Below are 19,690 nucleotides of genomic sequence, written 5' to 3' on the forward strand. Positions count from 1 at the left end.
TACCAGATGAGTTTTTGAGGGAGTTGTATTGCCAAAGCAAACAGAGATCAGGGTTGAAAGCGTCAGCAATTATTCACACCTCTAGTTTGAGGCTGTACCATCTGTGCAGTCTTGAAAAAGGATGTAGTCTGCGAAGCTCACCTCAGATGTGGTCTTGGAAACAATCAAACAACAAAGAGCCCTCCAGGGCCTTGGAGACACTTCCCGGAGGAGAACCAGGCGCAGCCACGTGAGAAAGGGAGTCCTTGTGATTTCTGTTCAGGATTCCACCTCTATGGACCATCACTGTGCTACCTCTGCACCCCTCCTGCTTTTGAATGGAAGGTCCTCCTCCTCCTCCTCTTCCTTCTCCTCCTCTTCCTCTTCCTCCTCCTTTCTCTCTCCTCTCTCTCTCTCCGTGGCTATTCTGCTTCTGTGCACCATTCATTGTATATTGAGTGTGATCGGCATAAATCAGTTACTTTTCACCTCTTGGTCATCAGGCCATGGAGAGGCATACCTGAGTCTGATGGGGAGTGTGCCAGCACCAGAAATTCTGGACTTTGTGAAGCCTGCAGTGACTGGGCAGGGCTTTGTGTGCAGCCAGTCTGGGGTTCTGTCTAATAAGAAGAGGATGCATAGATATCCGGGGAAGTAGACTGTGGCAGAAACCGTAAGTTGACACCCAAAACCTGCTCTTATCTTTTCCCACAGTAAAAGAACCCTTGGTCTTTAGCTGGCTGGTGGCAGTGTGAAATGGAGACTATACCAGCATCCTTTGCAGGTGGATTTAGTCATGTAACTAATTCTGGCCAATAGGATTGCTGTTCATGGGGTGTTTAGTGTCATTAAAGCATGTAGAGGTGCCTTCTGCCGTCTGGATTCTTGCGGGCTGGAATGTGGGCATAATGGCTGAAGTTTCAGAGCTTAGAGTGGACTGTGCTCATCAGGGATGTTTGGACTGTAAGCCACCCATAGCAAATGCACGGAGGAGCTCGGGTCTCTGACAAGCCTGCACAGCCACCTCCAGGCTTTTAGTTTTTTAAATTTATTTTTTTAATTAAAAAAACTTTTAAATAACATTTTACTTCAATATTATTTTGTGTTAGCTTCAGGTCTACAGCATAGTGGTTGGACAATCATATACTTTACAAGGTATTCCCCCTGATATTTCCAGTACCCACCTGGCACCATACGTAGTTATTACAGTATTATTGACTGTATTTCCTATGGTGTATTTCACATCTCCATGACTATTTATAATTGCCAATCGGTACTTCTTAATCCCTTCATCTTTTTCACCCAGTCCTCCAAGCCCCCTCCCCTCTGGCAACCATCAGTCTATTCTCTGTATCTATGAGTCTGTTTCTGTTTTGTTTGTTCATTTATATTGTTCTTGAGATCCCACATATAAGTGAGATCATATAGTATTTGTCTTTCTCTGACTGACTTATTTCACTTAGCATAAGACCCTCTACGTTCATCCATGCGCTTGCAAATGGCAAAACTTCATTCTCATTGATGGCTGAGTAATATTCCATTGTATATAGGGGGATGGCAAAAGTAGGTTTGTAGTTGTTCGTCTGGAAAAGAATACAATAATTAATAAATAATAATGCAAGAATGAACTCTGTGTACTCATAACTGTAAACCTACTTTGCCCACACCTGTATGTACCACAGCTTTTCAAAACCTCAGAGAGAAATACACTTCTACTTCCTTTAAGCCCTTGTTACATTGGCATTTCTGGGTATCCCAGCTGGATGTAATGCTCACTAGTAGAGTGAGCAAGACTTGATGCAGAAAGACGAGCAGGGAAACTATTGCAGTGGCAGGGAACAGGTGACAAGAGCCTGAACGAAGGCAGTAGCAGTGGGGAAGGTGAGGAAAACCTGCTAGTGATGGTTGAGAGGCTGAGTGGACGGGATTTGATTACTAATGGGTAGGCAGGTGAGAGATGAAGTGACAGCAGAGTAGAGCTTTATACCTGGGTTTCTGGCTTGGACACCTTGGAAGAAGCATGGAGGAGGAGCTGTGGACATGATGAGGAGCCCCCGAGGGAATCTAAAAAGTGAGAACTCCAAGGAGAGAACCTTTGAGGACATTAATAATTTAAGGAGTGAGCAGGGGAAGAGGCCGGTAGGCAGATGACACCAGGACCAAGAGCAGAGAGGTTAATAATGTCCGTCACGAGAAGTAAATTAAGACGAAGAATGAAATCCCAGGGATATTTTCATAAAAATCACTGTGACGGGATGGATGTGGAAGCCAGGTGGCTTAGGAGCCAATGAGAGGTGAGGAAATGGACACATGACTCTAGGCTGCATTTTAAATGATGTTACTCATGGAGAGGAGAGTTGTTGCCAGAGTGGGATGGAGGTTTTTGTAAAGTTTATTTATTTTTATTATTTTAAAGTTTCACATGGTCTGTAGTATGCGTATGGGACCCGGGGCGCAGCTCATGGTGGAGAGGTTGAGATATGGGAGAGTGGGCCTCTGAGGAGGCGCTGCACAGGTGGAGGATCCGTCTGAGCAAGTTCATTGCTCCTTCTGAGGCTCAGAAAAAGCAGGGAGGTGGAGGCAGAAATAAGGCCTTGGAAAGTATTAATTTGGGGGACTGAGGGAGTTTATATTTTTCAGCTTCTATTTTCCTGGTGAGGAAGGAGAGAAGGTTCCCCTTGGGAAAGAGTAGATGATGGGACTGTGGAGGGTTTGAGAAGAAGGTCTGAAAGGCCACGGCGGGAAACAGGAGAAACAGCCCAGGGGTGACAGGTCTACCTGCCTTTGCGTGGTAGCCAGTGGTCGCCTTTATCAAGTGCAATGATCAAGACCAACGTGAGGCAAACCAGTGAAGGCCTAGGCCTTGAAACGATAGCTGGTGACGTTGAGCTGAGCTTTCTTACCTCTGCTGTCACTGCTTCAGTTAGTGCTGATGCGCAGGAAGGACATCTTGGTGCACGCGTACTGCACGGGCACAGATGACAGAGCCTTCACCACACCACCCTGCAAGCAGCCTTCCCAAGGGATGAGCACCAGTGACTGGTGCACTTGTTATTGGTTTGCTTTCCAATTTGATAGCAAGTTTCTAGGGGGGGAAAGAAAGACGAATCCAGGCCACAGGCCCTCCAGGCTCTCAATGGCCCAGTGGTGGCCTATTCACTGGCAGCAAAAGGAAACTGTTCAGCTGCTTGGAAGGAAAGTGAGCTGGGGGATAGTCGGATAAACCCAAAATAGGCCACTGCCTGGAAATGTTGAAGATGCCTAGACTGCCATTGTATCTCTTCACCCAACCATTTTGTATGGGATGTGCTGCTTCACATCAGCTTTTGTTTGGTGATCCAAATTCTGTCATGTTTCTGTCAAGTGCTGACTCTTAGAGGTTGGAATTAAGTGTTTGTTGTTGTTGTTGTTGTTGTTGTTGTTTTAAAGCATTTCCAGTTCATCTTACTTCTAGGATTCTAAATGATTTTAGTTGACAAACTGTGACTACCTCAGGATTGGGACACTGAGGAGTATATGGATCCTCTGTGGCCTGGATTTCCTTTTCTATCTTGGCATAGATGGAATGTTTGTGTCCCCCCCATCCCCCAAATTAATATGTTGAAGCCGAGTGTGATGGTATTTGGAGGTGGAGCCTTGGGGAATTAGGGTGAATTTAGATGATAAGGGTGGGGTCCTCGTGATAGAATTAGTGGCTTTATAGGAAAAGTAAGAGCCAGATCTCTCTCTCCATGCCCTCAGACTGAGAAAAGGCCATGTGAAGATACAGTGGGAAGAGGACCATCTGCAATGAGCTCTCGCCAAAAACTGAATCAGCTAGCATCTTGATGTTAGATGTCCAGTCTCCAGAACTGTGAGAAAATAAATTTCTGTGGTTTAAGTCACCCAGTCTGTGGTCATTTGTAATGGCAGCCAGAGTTGACTAGTACAGCATCACAATGTAAAAACCAAACAACCAACAAAACAAACAAACAAACAAAGGAAGTACATGGTCACAGATTTTTACCCAGCCAAGGTCCTTCTAATACTACTAGTAAGAATCCTCCTTAGTTCTTGAGCAGCAGGGCAACTACAGGATGCTATATGATGCCATCCTTGGAGGGGAGAGTGCCCCAACCTGGCATACAGCCCTTGTCCTTTAGCCTTCCATTTCTTAAGGCTTATGTAGGCTCTTAATCATGGCATCATTAGGGTTAAATTTCAGATGGAAAATTGTATGAAACACATGCTGAGTACACTTGCTCTCAAGTGGTATTAAATCACCTTGTTATTTATTACCCTCTAGAATGCTCTAATTTACATGTGGTCTCTTCTCATATGGGTACTTCAAGTAAATCTGAATTTGTTTATACAATTTTATGGGTACTATAAAACCACAATTGAATTTCAGGCCTTTGTAGTCGCCCAGCCTTGCAAGATGCTCTCCAATTAGAAATAATTGCTGTTAATGCTGTTATGAGTGGTGGATGCCCACTACACCCAGACCTTTGTTCTACTAAATCCCCTAAGAGTCTCTTCTTTATTCTTCAACTAAATAGACAGGCCCCTAGAATATATGCTTTTGGAATTGTAATAGAGGAGCAATATTGTGCCTCTCTGTTAATTAACCTTGTTAACCAAGGATTTGGAACTTCAGTTGGTTAGTCAGAGGGCCTTTTGATCCTCTCAGTACACATCTACAGTCGAGTAGGATGTCACTCTTGTGAAATAAGATGCCTTTTCTTCTTTGGCATATACCAAACAGCTTTATTATCCTTTGAGTAATGATGCAATATTCCTGTTTGATGAAATCATGTGTATAAAGTGCTGAGATTCGTGCCAGGCACAAGAAATATTAGCTATCATTTTTATGATCATAAAACAAGTTGTTTTTTTTTTTTAAAAGACTTTCTGAATGGAAAGGAAATACAGGAGCAGTGCTGTCGGAATCCTACAGACAGCTCAAGATAAACCAGTCCACAGCTCAAGATAAACCAGTCCACCAGTCCACATCCTTATCGCTCTAAGAGCAACTTACCCCTAAGATACTTAAACTCTTTTCTTTGGACTCTCACAGGGTGTTCCAAGGTTCCTCTCACCCCTTCCTGTTCCCCACACAAAGGAAAGTAAGAGACAAAGGCTGCTGTTTCTCTTGCAAGGCAGGTGCCCCGACCAGCCTGGGAAGGAGTTCCAGGGTCTGGTAATGACCACATTTTGCTTAATCTTCCTTTTATGGTGAAATCTCCAAAGCATGAATGCAGTTGGCCAGTTGATTAAACTGTAATGAAGGCAGCACTGATGAATGCAAATGCATAAAATTGTCCATCCTATGGAAAAACATCTCAGCATGAATCCCAACTTGAAATACTAAATTAAACTAACCACATGAGTGTGTCTTCTGGGTTAATAGTTAGCAGTTTCTCTCATTCAGTAGAATGTCATTTTCAGAGTGAGAAGCAACCATTCTTTGATGTCTTTTAGGAAGAAAAATGTGGTCCCATTCAGAGTTGGATGTAGGGTCACTGCCTACCGGGGATTTCAGGAACTGGACAGTAAGGCTCCCTCACAGGGGCCCCTGATGTACCTTTAGCAGGATTGGCACTTACTCTGTGAGCATCTGGGGCATGTAGAAGTAAGCATTTGTGTGGCTGCTTTGGAAAGTTGGACACGGGAGGCTGGCTTTTTCTACACCAGGGAGCACACAGAGGTTCAAAAAGATTAAGGCGAAGAGCAAGATGACAGGACATCCAGAGTTGTGTGTCCTCTGGAAAGAGGGCACTCCTGCTAAACACTCATCATGTGAGAGGGTTTTCTCTCACGTCTGTTGCAAGCAGAGATGACAAAAATGAGCTGTTTTTATTAATAACTAGGGGCCCGATGCACGAAATTTGTGCACTGGGGAGGGGTCCCTTAGCCCAGCCTGCCCCGTCTCACATACTGGGAGCCCTCAGGGGATGTCCTACTGATGGCTTAGGTCTGCTCCCCATTGGGAGTGGACCTAAGCTGCAGTTTGGCCTTCCTTTGTGGTAGGCCACTGGGCTGATCAGGGGAAGGCGCCAGCCCCATCACCTCACTACTGCAGCCACTGCCAGTCACCGCAGCCACCAAGGTTATTTTCATCAACACGGACTCCAGTCCCTTCACCATGAAAAAAATGACAACTTTCTATAGGCATTTTCAAGATGTGTCTTTCATAGGATATGACATTTCTTTCTTTCTTTTTATTTTTATCCTCACCTGAGGATATGTTTCCATTGATTTTTTCCCCCCTTCCCTCTGATCGCAGGCTTGGCCCTTTCCCAAGCATTAAGCCTCCGCCCCAGGCTTTAGGCTTGGGAAGGCCCCCCCACTCCGGTGGGAGTGACCTGGGTGCTGAAGAGGTCCCTGGGACCCAGGTATGTATGCAAATTAACCACCATCTTTGTTGGGTTAATTTGCATACTCACTCTGATTGGCTGTGGGCATAGCGGAGGTACATGTTTGTCTATTATTAGGTAATATGAAAAAATGGAGGTCAATTTACATGTTTGTCTATTATTAGGTAATATGAAAAAATGCACTCAACAAACAAGCAGATGGCAACCTTATTTACAAAAGTATTGGCTGAATATTCCAGCCCAGATAGAAGAACAAGAATGGTACTTATCGTCTCCAGATATATTCTATCAGACAAAAATCCTTCTCTTCATTGAAATAAACAGTATGTTGGGTTTTAGATGTTGGGTTTTAGATGACATCAGCCATAGAGTTAGTCATTAGTTCTTTTTCTTTCCAACGAAGCCATCCATAAAATTGAAGGCGCCTATAAATTCAGTTATGAGCAATCTCAACTTGATGGGCAGGACACTAAAGAGAAAACAAGAGGAAACTTTCTCGGTTATCATTCATAAAAGCATCGTTACAGCACAGCTGAAAAGCAGTGCCACTGACCTGTCACAGAAGAATTCACACATGCACACATTGCTGTGCATGCCCCAGTATCACCCTGGGCTTGCATACAATGTGGGAGGACACCAGCTCAGGGTTTCTATACCTCTCCTTGCTTTATTTACATTATTCAGCTCACTTCTCACGTCCATTTCCAAAGCTTCCCTACACGATGTAATGATGGGCTGGAAGCAGGGACGTCTCGTGGAGTCAGATGAGCCTGGCTTGAAACCCAGCTCTATTATGTACAATGTCATCTCAGGCAAGCTACTGAGCTCGGGAGCCTCAGTTTCTTCCAGTGTAAAATGAGGTCATTCATCTTTCTTTCTGGGACTACTGTGAGGATTAGATGCAGTAGCTCCTCAGATGGCTGGCAAGGCCCAACGAAGACTGTTCATCTTCTCCACCCCCACATGCCCCTCCTGACGGAGCTCTCTGACCCTGCTGATTCTGACATTCACATTGCAGAGCAAGGAGAGGGGCAGTAAACAGAGCAGGCGCAGTAAACCTGACACCTGAGTTAAGGGTGGGATAAAGTAAAGGACCTGTGCTCGCTGTTCCTCTGGGGGCACCCCACGAAACCCAGGTGGTTCCTGCCCTCCCCAGCTTCAGGTCTCTAGTAAATGTTACCTTTCTCAGGAGACCTCCCCTGAGCGCCATACTGGAAATTAGACCTCAACCTGCACCCCCGATCCTACCACTTTGGAATTTCCTTTTCCTGCTTCATATTTCTTTGTAGCACTTATCACCACCCAGCATACCTTCTTTTTTACTTTATTATTTTTTGTTTGTTCCCTGCTCCCTACCCTTTGGGAAGATAATTTCCACAAGGGCAAGGACTCTTGTCTCTCTTATCCTTTGCTGTAACCCCCAATCCTAGGGTCGTCAGCAATGCATGGCACACACTAGGCACCCTCTAATGCTTGTGGGATGTCTGAAGGAGTGTGTGCTGTGATCCCCTTCACTGAATTTCTTCATGCTTTCAAAGCCTTCTCAGGAATTATGCAGACTCCCCTCAATCTGGGGCTTATCAAAGTAATATCAACTCTATAATTATTTTAAAAATTAGAAAAATTGAATCCCATGTTCTTTACAGTTGGCATTAACCTCTATTAGGCAAGTGGAGGCACTGTACTGTGAACATGCACGCTGCCCAATAAAGGCATTACATTGGCTCATTCACAAGCTGTAACAAGCACTGATTTCTACGCTGTAAATGAGGAAATTGGACCTGGAGAATGAAGGTCATGTTCAGAGTCACAGGCTTAGTACACAGCAGGATTGTAACTCCAGATTTCCCATCTCCTTGACAAACACCCTTTTGCCTCATCCCACACCTTAGCAGTCATTTCAGCCACTATTCCTGTGCTAGGTGAAGCCTGCGGACGTGAAGGCAGGGAAGGATGATTTTGGGTTAATTGTCTAAAGTGGATACAATTAGCTAAAGAGAAAAGACTTGCTTATGCAGGAAGGGCACCTCTTTTTTTTTTTTTTTTTTTTGGCCAGGCTCTTCCCTGGAGCTGAACACACACAAGAGTGAGCAGAAACCAACTGGCCTCTGCTCTCAAGGAACTCACGGCTCAGTGGGGCGGCAGATGATAATCCAAGGATCTCACAAGTAAGTGTGCCATGAACAGTCCTAACTCCACGAGCAGTGAGATGTTCTAAGGAAGCCAGGGTCAGGTGCTAGGACAGTGTGCACTGAAGCCATTTGGGATATTCTGGAAGGTCAGGGAAGGAATGCCTAAGCGAAGAGGGGGCACAGTATGTGCAAATGCCCTGCACTGTTTCCAGTACCGAGGACTCTGCGAGTGAGGCTTCTCCTGGCAGGATTTGGGAAAAGTCGTCGATTGGTACATTAGAGAAGTCATAGAAGATGACTGGTATTGTTACCTTTTTAAAAACATCAGGATGTATAAAAATCTCGGTATATACAAGTACACTTTTTCCTGCAGGATAGCATCTACTATCTTTCTGACTACATATTCCGGTTCCAAAATCGGTAACAGAGAAGGACAGCTAGGGAGTAAAAAAGAAAAAAAACAAGCAAAATTAACAAATTAATAAAAACAGTTCTTGCACATTAAGCATAAAAAGACTGTAAGACATTACCATTTATTTGCTTCATTCCCTCCCAGATTTTATCTACCTCTATATTTACTCCCTGCTTATCAACATAATAATAACTAGAATTTGAAATGGAAAATGATGATTCTAATGAATACACTGATGTATAATATGGATACAAGTAAAACCATATTAAATAAATGATTCTATTAGTATAAAGCAAGTCTTTGAAAACGAATTTCCTGTCATCTCCATGAGATGCAGAATGGGGCCTTTGTGTCCCTTCAGTGATTTTCAGTCCTCTGTGGCATCAGGGATGAGGGGAGCAGGGAGCTGGGTGGCAGAGAGGGAATGTGATTGGGTGCTGGGGAGACAGGTGAGCAGACCCGGGCTGCAAGGTGGCTGCCAGTGAGACACAGCTTTGATAAACCATTCACCTTAAACTCAACATCTGAAATATAAGCACATCTGAGTAAAGAATAACTTCTGAAGACCATTTATAAATCATGCTGAATCCTAGAGAAATCTATTTTGAAACAACTTTTAAAAACAGAAAAGCCCCGCCGGGGTAGCTCAGTTGGTTGAGTGTTGCCCTATGCACCGAAAAGTTGCCAGTTTGATAACTTCTCTAAGTATGTCCTCAGGTGAGGATTTAAAAAAGTAAAACAAACAAACAAACAAACAAAAACAGAAAAAATAAAATAGGCGATCATTTCTTAAAATGCAGTTTCTTTGATATTACAGGATATACTTACCCAGTAGTACAACCTTCAAACATTCCAGTTTTAATAAAAAATGGGCACACAATCGTGGTTTTGATCCCCTTTATTTTCTGGGCAAATAGTTCCATGAAAACAGATTCAGCAAATCCAACAGCTGCAAATTTACTTGCACAGTAATCTGAAAAAGACAAATAATGCTGATGTACCTTCTGAAGTTTTAAAAGTGGCATTACATAAAGTCTCCTCAAAACACTAACCGACAGAAACTCAGACAACGATTTCAGAGTTCTTGTTTTGTGTGATCTTGGTCTCCTCCCACTGGAAGAAGTGCCGAATGAGTGGGGAGGTACACGGTCACATAAAGTTGATAAAGACCAAGTAGATGCTGCGAGGAGTCTCCTACAGTCACCCTGCTAGCCTTTACTTCCACGTTAATGAATGGTCAGACATGTGCTGGCTGTTATATGGGCACATGGTGTGTGTGTCTAGGCCCAAAGAATTCCAACCCAATTGGGGCAGGAAGGCACATAACAGAGGAAATACAGTAAGTGATGTAGTAGGCTAGACAAGAGAGGGCAGCGCGGGTCATGATACTCGGATCAAACTTTATTCCAACTCTAACTCTTTCTTCCACTTTCAGAAGAAAAACAAAGGACTCAGTAGCTTGTCCATTTTGAGCTTGCTGTCTTCAATCACTCTCACTTCAAGTAAACCTGGGTTTTCAATCTGCTGAATGGAAAAGTTTGGAGTAGAAAAGGCGTGTAGCTGAGCTCCTCCTTCCCTTTGCCTCACACAGTCAAACGAGGTATCCGAGGTAGACGTACTTGCTCTGTTCAGAAGCAGCTACTACAACTGGCAAAAACCAGGAGGTAAGTGCCGGGCGTGGGGATGTCAGGTCCACTGCTGCTCAAGAAGGCAGGTAAGACCACAGAAGGAGGGAGGGGAGAGGAGTCCTGACCAGCTTCTAGGAACATCTGAGTCATTTGGTACAAATGCAACTCACTGAATCCCTCAACCCTGGAGATTAGGGGAGCAGCTCTGGCCCAGGAGGAGGGATTCTGCATCCTATCTAATAAAAGAGTAATATGCAAATTGACCATCACTCCAAGACACAAGATGACCGCCCCATGTGGTCATAGATGGCTGTCCCCATGTGGATACAACATGGCTGCCATAAGATGGCTGGCAGGGGAGAGCAGTTGTGGACAGTTGGGGGTGACCAGGCCAGCAAGGGAGGGCAGTTGAGTGGAGTACCCAGGCCTGCAGGGGAGGGCAGTTAGGGGCAATTGGGCCAGCTGGGGAGCAGTTAGGCGTCGATAAGGCCGGCATGGGAGTGGATAGGGGGTGATCAGGCTGGCAGGCAGAAGCAGTTAGGGGCAATCAGGCAGAGGCAGGCAAGCGGTTGGGAGCCAGTAGTCCTGGATTGTGAGAGGGACTGGGATCGGGCCTAAACAGGCAGTCGGACATCCCTCGAGGGGTCCCAGATTGAAGAGGGTGCAGGCTGGGCTGAGGGACACTCCCCCGTGCATGAATTTCATGCACCGGGCCTCTAGTTACAAATAACACCCATGGTGGTTCGGATGCAGGGGAGCCAAGACCCCCCACTATGGGAATTATAAAAGGCTTACACTTGTTTCTAAGGCCAGCTGGGGATGGAAGAATCCTTCTGAAGATAGAGAGATACAGTGTCAGAAAAAAAGATGAACAGAAGCTGTAAATATACCTGTATTATTTCAGAGTTTCATCATTTATCAGACATATAAGAGAGAGGTAACACTAATATGTGATGATTTCTGAGAACGACAGAGTACAGGGAGATGTGCACAGACTGGTAATATTTTGGGTGACTGGTGGTTCTGAAAAACCTATTCACATAACTGAGATGAACTGCGCCTAGACTGGTATTGTGAATCTTGAATTATGTTGCTCAGCTCAAAAGCATAGGGAAGTGCCCCAGGGGCAGGTTGGCCAAAGTTATCCGAGTATTGCAGCTAGGGCTTCTGATGTCCGAGTCTCGGGGATCTGTGTCAGTACACGGAATGTTGCTCCCGGGGACGCCCTGGTGGGGAAGGACAAGATTTCTGCTCCTCCTGGAGCCCCCTCCGGAGCTGGGCTACCTTCACTGAGGATCTTGGTATATCTCTTTGCCCCCTCCCCACTGCTAATGTCAAGCCAGTTGCAAGGGAGATGGAAATGGCAACCACTTCCTGCAAGTCTTCCAACCAGTGGGAAAGCAAAGAGGTGAAGGGTAGGTTTCTTGGGGTGGAGAAATTATCTCCAAACTGACAGCAGGGGGAGACTTCAGAAGGCAGAGTGGTTGTCCTTACCATGCTGAAGACAGTACCAGATGAAATTTGGGGATGGTGACTATGCTAATCACTTATGTAAAAACAGTCATCAGTAAGATTTCTCTCTCTCTCTCTCTCTCTCTCTCTCTCTCTCTCTCTCTCTCTCTCTCTCTCTCTCTCTCTCTCGTTTTTAAACCCAGGGGACTACATAAGACCTAATGATTCCAAAGTGAATACTTCAACTTTCGGTAGGTATATCTGATGGCCAGTTTTGATGCATTATGTACTTCTCAACCACTTCCCTTATTGAATATACTTCTTAATTTTTATCTTTATTATTGGTGCATCAAGCCAATGCTGATTACTCAGAGCTATTATATAAGTTAGAGTTAGGAAAAATGTGCAAACGTGAAATATTACACTTTTCTTACCTGCCAGCCCATTTACTCCAACTAATCCAGCTGAACTTGAAATGCAAACCAAATGTCCATGGGCATTAGCGATCATAGCCGGTAGAAAGGCTTTATGAGTCTAAGATGAGCAAAGTAAAACTTTTAAATACTTGATACCACATTTTACTCTTTTTCAGATGTTTATATGATCATTGTGATTAAAAATTTTTTTAAGCTCATAAAAATACCTGAAGGCAATTCAATATAAAAACTTAAGTATCTGGAAAGTAACCATCTTAACCTATGAAATTAACATTTTCCTCATGGCATACCAATATTATTACAAATAATTTACTCAAACTTATATTTTGCTCATATTTGATTTTTCAAAACACAATATTAACACAATAATTGAAGCAATACAGGAGAATCTTAGCTGTGGCAGCCACAATCCAGAAAGAAAAAGATATCATTATTTAGGTTATAATCAAGAATAAGATTATTTAGATTTATAATGCTCTTTTTCCCCTGGGATCATATCTGAATTTCAATTTTTTTGAACAGTGTTTACAGGAGATGCTGCTGTTGGCTTCGGTGTAAAATATCACTTTGTTTTACATTTATCTCTACTTCTTCGAATAATAGTTTCTTAATTTTGTTCCATGTCATAAAAGAGAATATCTGTTAGAAAGAGGGGATGGATACTGTGTTTGAGGACCACAGAGCACCTTCACTTTTGATATGGGATTTGGAGAAAGAAGATAAAGGAAAGAGCAATGAGCTTTGAGAGAAGATGTATTCTACAACAGAGAAATAATTAACCAATATGAATAACTGCATTTTATTTCATAAATTTATATTTCATATTTGTTTCCTAATATAAATAAATATGAGAAAAAGAATCTCTTGTAAAAGTCAACCAACCTTTGTTTGTCTGCATCATCATGAGTTTCAGAGAGAACCTAACACTTACAGAGAGATGGAAAATCAAAACAAGCAGCATAATAAGACACCCTGGTGTCTGCTCTGAGTCACGTCTCCTTGGCGACACTCCCCTTGCCAGCCTTGTCACCATGTGCTCTCTAGCAAGTAAGTGCCTACTCTGTGCAGTACTCAAAGAAGGTACCTGGACTTGCTCAGAAAAAGGGTACAGAGTGAGAGGGCATGAAGGGAGGGCAGGGGCCAGCAGGGAAACAGCAGGAACATCTAAAGAAAGTGTAAGAGAAAGAGGAGATCATGGAAGAGACCAGGAAAGCTGAGAGGTGGGAAAAGAACGTGACAGCCCGGGAGTGGAGACTTTCAGGGAGACTGTCTTTGTCTTCATTCTGACGGTATACTCCAACTTCATGCTAATGAAGCAGAGAGGCATTTGGGACAAGAAAACGTAAGTCACTTGCAGTAGTTCCTGAAGGAGCATGGTGGCCACTTAGTTCTGAATCTTTCCATCTTTCTCCTGAAAACTAAAGAGAACCCCAAGAGTACCACCAGCATCATGGCATTTTTGGTGAAACTAGGAGACAGAAAACAAGGAGAGTTGGTTGGAAAGTCCACATGGAGAGGTGTGAGGAGAATGGAGGGGATCTCAGAAATCTCCAGCAAATAATCTCTCGGAAGCAGAGCTGGACAAGGGAAGGATGAGCTATGAGTGGGGCAGGAACAAAACGGGCTCATGTTCTGGGAGAGGCAGAACAAGGGATCGTGCCTGGCATGGGGCGGCCTGACATGACTGCTCGCAGCAGCAGCCAGGAAAACACAATGTCTGAAAGTGGGCACACGGCTGTGCCCCTTAATGTCTATAGCATGGAGTCACCAAGGTTATTGGTAGGAACCTTTCTTTCCCTGTGTAGGTACTGAGTCAGGAGACCAAATGTTTTGGTTTGCTCAGAATAGACCTGGTTAATGGTGCTTATTAAGAATGCCCTCTTTTGCTTTTTTCAAAAGAGTTGCCCCTTAGGCAAATGATAAGGTCACCCTGGTCAAGTCTAAGAGCGGTCACTTGCTGTGTAGCCTCGAGTAAGTCTTTGAATTTTTGCGATTCCTTATCTCAAGGCGCTGTTTTAAGGCTCATGCCTGAGGTGTCTAGGACAGTGAATAAATGATAGTAGTACCATGAGGACAGTGTGTCTTTGTAGGATTCCCTGGCGAGTAGTTCTGGGAGGTGTGGGTTGAGTTGGATTGGGAGAAGATGATTGGGTAGACCAGGATAAGCTAAAATTGAGAAGACTGTGCTTGATTTAGAGGCTAATCTTTGCTATGAAAAGAAAAAATTATTACCCACAAATGTGCTTTGAAATTCACATCAAAAGACTTTTCCATAAGCTCATCTGGGCAGTCGAGGAAGCTTTTGCCTGTTACGATGCCAGCATTGTTGATTAGGATGGAAACATCACCAACTTCTTTTTTAACCTGAATTGAGTAACAAGAGCAGCACCATCAACGTAGTAATTTCTTACATGCTCTAGGTTTAATTTCCCCCCCATCTTTATACACCTTTTATCCTTGTTAACAGAGACCGAGCTTATGCAGTCTGAAAACAAAGCATGTTTTATTTCCTTTGCTGAGTGTACAGTGCATCAGCAATCCAAGTTTGATGCTTTTTATTTCTTCCTCTCCTTATGATAATTCCAACAATGCAATGCTGCTTTCCTTCTACATTTAGAGCTATTCTTATATTCAGTGCATAGTAACTTTATTCTATGCTCTAAGAAGAATATAATTTTAATCAATGTGATGGGACATACGCACTTATAGCCATCCTATATAATAAAAGCCTAATATGCTAAGTGTCCGGTTTTCATGTCATCCATTCAACCAATCAAAGCATAATATGCTAATGATATGCTAAGGCTGCTCAACCCCTTTCTATGATGTGCCCTGACCACCAGGGGGTAGATGTCCTGACAGGTAGGTTAGCTTGCTGCTGGGGTCCGGCCAATCAGGACTGAGCTAGACAGGCTGGATACACCCTGAAGCTCTCCCGCTGTCCCTCCCCAGCTGGCCAACCTCCCACATCCCTCCCCAGCCCTGATCATGCACTGGTGGGGTCCCTAGGCCTGCCCTGCACCCTCTCGCAATCCGGGACCCCTTGGGGGATGTCGGAGAGCCAGTTTCGGCCCGATCCCACAGGCCAGGCCAAGGGACCCCACTGGTGCACGAATTCATGCACCGGACTTCTAGTGTCATATATATCAAAACCTAGCAGACATAGAGATGGGGTGGTGTAGGGAGTGAATGGAGTAAGTATGATATTCATCATATCCATGCTTTCAACACACATCATGATTCAGAACCTGTCTATCCTGTTTTCATCAACTGGCTGGTTTTCTTCTCCCTCCCCCAAACTTTTAGGCATAAGATCTGTGAACGGAGGAACAAGTAGGCCACATTTTCTTTGATGACATTGGGCTTACAATAACTTAAGTGGTCATTGTGGGATGAGAGTAAGTTTGTGTTGTTTTATAAGGGGCTCAGGGGTAACATCTAAAGGAAAACGCAAAAGATCCTAATTTTATACTTAGTTTCCCTTCCTTCCTTCCTTCCTTCCTTCCTTCCTTCCTTCCTTCCTTCCTTCCTTCCTTCCTTCCTTCCTTCCTGACATTCATTATTCTTCCTTGTTGTAAGAATGTGGCAGCAGTCTATTCAGCCCTGAGTCACAACTCCAGGAAGACTTGCACATAAGCTGTGCCCACCTTTTGAACATCCACGCTATGACAACAAGAACTCACAGGAAGGCTGTGCGTGTTAGTGTCTAACTCCACACTGCCCAGGATGGCTGATTTGACTTTCCCACCACTATAGGTCATAGTGGGCATTAGGTTCAAGTCAACTTCTACCGGTGACCACGTGGTTTAAAAGATGAAGCAATCCTGAAGTTTGACCCTGGACATCTGGAATCAGTAATAAACCTTAAAAAAAATTTCACAGATACTACAAATAAAAACACACCTCATTTTTACAAATAAGGCAAGATCCTTCACCAGCAAAAAGATTACAATTCACTTTATTGAGTGGTCTGCAACTGAACCCTCAATGTCTCAGCGGTATGCCTGTAATAAGGTGTTTTTTTTTTTTCTGTTGAACCACTGCAGTCAATTAGAGGTATGCCAAGCAAAATTGATTATGATTTGGCTTGTCTAAGGCATCACAGTCATTAAATATATAGTTGGGACACTTCCACGTGCCACATTAAGGATAAGTGACAACTACATAGCTCCAGTCTGATCTTGTGTTTACTGTTCCAAATGACCTCTCATCCAGGATGCCAGGTATCAAGGCTGGACTTTCAGTGCCAGCTATGCTCTAGGGACACAAGCTTTCAAGGTTATTGGGGTCTCAGAGGAGCTAAAACACTGTCAAACTGCTCTGGCAATTTTCACCTGGACCACTCCTCTATGGCATACTTCGTAAAATTTCTCTGGTAGCTTCCCTCTATCCAGAATAAGAAGTAGAAGTGCTTGGTTTATAAGGTGGAAAGTAGTTTGCTACTCCTGAATGCAAAAGAGCATATACTTAATTATCTGCAAGACCCAGAAGTAAGAAAAGTTGAATAATAGGCTAGAAAATGCACCATGTTTGACCATTTCCAAAGCTGAACATTTTGGGCAGAACTAAATTATGGATATGGAGCAGAGGGAACTAATTATTTATGGAGCGCCTCATCTTAGCTTGTTCCACAGGTGAAGATGCTGTGTTTGAACACAAGCCAGTTATTGCTTAAGACTTGCCAGGGAAGTTATTTGTAATCAGTGTACGTCAACCTGCCAGGTGACTGGTGCTTCAAGGACAAAGAGCTGAATTTGTGAGGTCAGCTCTGAAAAAGACACAACTGCTCTTTGCAGGGTGGTCCCAGCATGAGCCCATGCTAGCTTGTCGGGTTTGGGTCTCCAGACTGTTCTGGGCAGCCTGTGATTGGTGATGGTAGAACAGATGTGTAAAATGTAAAAGACAAACTCAAATGCAAGTTACAAACTCACTCAATGGCCAGTGACCTGCAAACCTTTCCACTAGTTTTGAGCAGAGAAGCTGTGCAAGAACTTTGCAATGTGGTTGCTGTACAAGAACTTTCCAGTGTGGTTGCTGTGCAAGAACTTTCCAATATGGTTGCTTGCTTGTCACAAGCTGGTCTAGTTCCCCCCTTCTCACTAAATGAGGGAACCCTGGGAGTCACAAAAGAAGTGGCCTTGGAGAGTGCTGTGTAGAATACTCGTGTCAACATGAAGACAGATTAATCCTTAATAAGGAAAGAAGACAGCCAGCAAACAAGTAAGTTCCTCTACGAACTAAGAAAACCTTACCATTGGCATATTGGAGCTTTGGTTTCCTGAAAGCGTTCTAAACATGTGCATCTCTGTCACCGCTAAAGGAACAACCGAGGTTAACAGTCTTTAGGATGAATAAAATACTCTGATTTTCTCATGACAACTTAGGAGAAATACACATGCAAATCAAAGGCATTGTGGTGGAGTGGAAATAGCTGGATTTAAAATTAGACTAAATATGGGTTTACATCCTGGCTTAGTCATGCACTAGCTCTGGAACCCTGAGCAGGTTAATGTATCTGTGCCTCAGTTTCTTCATCCTCAAAGATGGTGCTATCACCTATCTTATATTATGATAGGGGCCAGCACAGTCAGTTATAATAGAGTGGTGGTTAGAGTACCTACTCAGGAGTCAACAGGCTCATGTCCCAGCTGTCGCTTTGCTACGTATTATCTTTTTCTTAGGTAAGCTATTTACCTGTCCTAAGTCTTGATTTTCTCACTTGTGAAATGGAGGTACTAATAGGCCATACTTTATAGGATTATAATATACAATGCATACAGGGTGCTTAACATGGTGTATTGCAAACATTCTAATTCCCACTCCCCCCAAATTTTTAATTGAAGGAATGTTGGAGATAGGCAAATTGGCACTGAGAAAAGTAAACAGATAGAGAAACTGATGTATGTCCACGTATTTACATAGAGTTCTTACTACCCATAGCAAAGAGTAAGCACCCAAAATTTACCTGATCGGCCACTCGATACACATCTTCCTTTCTACTGCAGTCACAGGTATAGGCATGGGCTCTCGTGGCCCCAGCGTCCCGAGCCATGTTGCACGTCTCCTCATTCCCCTCCTTGTTGATATCCCAGAGAACAAGCACAGCTCCAAGGCGGGCAAACTGAAGGGCTAAGAGCCTTCCGAGTCCACTCCCAGCACCTGTTATGAGTACGATTTCACCAGCAACGTTCTTCCGTGGCCTTGGGATTAAGGTAAAAATCACAGTCTCCAGAAGACTAAATACTGATTTTCCTAAGAAAACGAATACTTTCTTGGCTGACTTCATGTTGGGAGCCATATTCTGACTGAAACCTATGAAGACAGACAGACAAACTCATGTAAAGATCTTGGCGTCTACTCCCTCTGAGTGTGCTTGCTACATGGAGCTCATACTTCCTGAAATATTGAAAGAAATTGAGAAGCATGATTTAAACATCTCTCCTGGTAGCAGACTCTGAACTTAGAAAAAGTAGGGGACCCACTGGGACTGGATCTTGGCCAGCACCAAGATCAAGCTCAGCACACATCTGCATGTCCACTTAGCTTTGTTCATGAACAAATGTTCATTAACGAGGAACTGTAACTACACCCAAATTTAACCCAAAGAAGACATTCATTATTTCTCAGAGCGAACCTTTTCTCATAATAATCATGAGTCCTGTTGGCTGATTTATATTGAAATGCTTATGACATAACTGCTACATCTTTGCTTTTATTTCTGTCTTCTTTTAGGTTCGTGTTTTCTCATTTGCATTGTTGTTCTTAAATTATGTGTCACTATTTAAAATGTGAGATTCAAGAGAAAAATGTAAAATCCTATTTGCATAATGTACTTTAAGAAAACTAATTAGACCTTCTAAACCTTTTCTGACGAATTCACCGTCAGCTCTGGGGCCCCTGCGCCCTATCACTTGCCGCTCGGACCTATGGTTGTAGGACATCAGTGAGAGACAGGTCTGGATTCCTGTTCTGTCCTGCCCCTGCCTGGCTGTGAAACCTGGGGCAGATTCCATAGCCTCTCTGGCCGAGATCTCCTCATCTCTACTTACTGGTCCTGTGGCATAGAGTAGTTTTGCAGATGAAAAAAAAAAAAAAAAAAGTATGTCATGTGCTTGACCCATGCTGGCTCACAGTGCTTTATAAACGTTATCATGTTTTTCAGATTCACGCTGCTGCTCACCAACAAGGTGAATGAATAACAAATCTCCTCCTGACAAGCGCATCCTGGGCTCCACACTTACATCCTGTTATCTGTTACTCGCACTTCAGTGGAATGAGTTTAGAACATGCTTTA

General features: G+C 43.7%; 1 protein-coding gene across 1 annotated transcript; it reads right to left on the reverse strand.

Annotated features, from left to right (window-relative positions):
* Positions 1-6,713: 6,713 nt before the first annotated feature.
* SDR16C5 (short chain dehydrogenase/reductase family 16C member 5) lies at positions 6,714-18,694 on the reverse strand (the record flags this gene model as incomplete). Its single annotated transcript, XM_079796691.1, has 6 exons — positions 6,714-6,804; positions 8,779-8,904; positions 9,708-9,852; positions 12,394-12,493; positions 14,629-14,760; positions 18,362-18,694. The coding sequence occupies 6 exons, from the start codon at positions 18,692-18,694 to the stop codon at positions 6,714-6,716; spliced, it is 927 nt and encodes a 308-aa protein (XP_079652817.1).
* Between the last annotated feature and the right edge of the window lie 996 nt (positions 18,695-19,690).

Source organism: Cnephaeus nilssonii, assembly GCF_951640355.1.
Source record: "Cnephaeus nilssonii genome assembly, chromosome: 18".
Lineage (NCBI taxonomy): Eukaryota > Metazoa > Chordata > Mammalia > Chiroptera > Vespertilionidae > Cnephaeus > Cnephaeus nilssonii.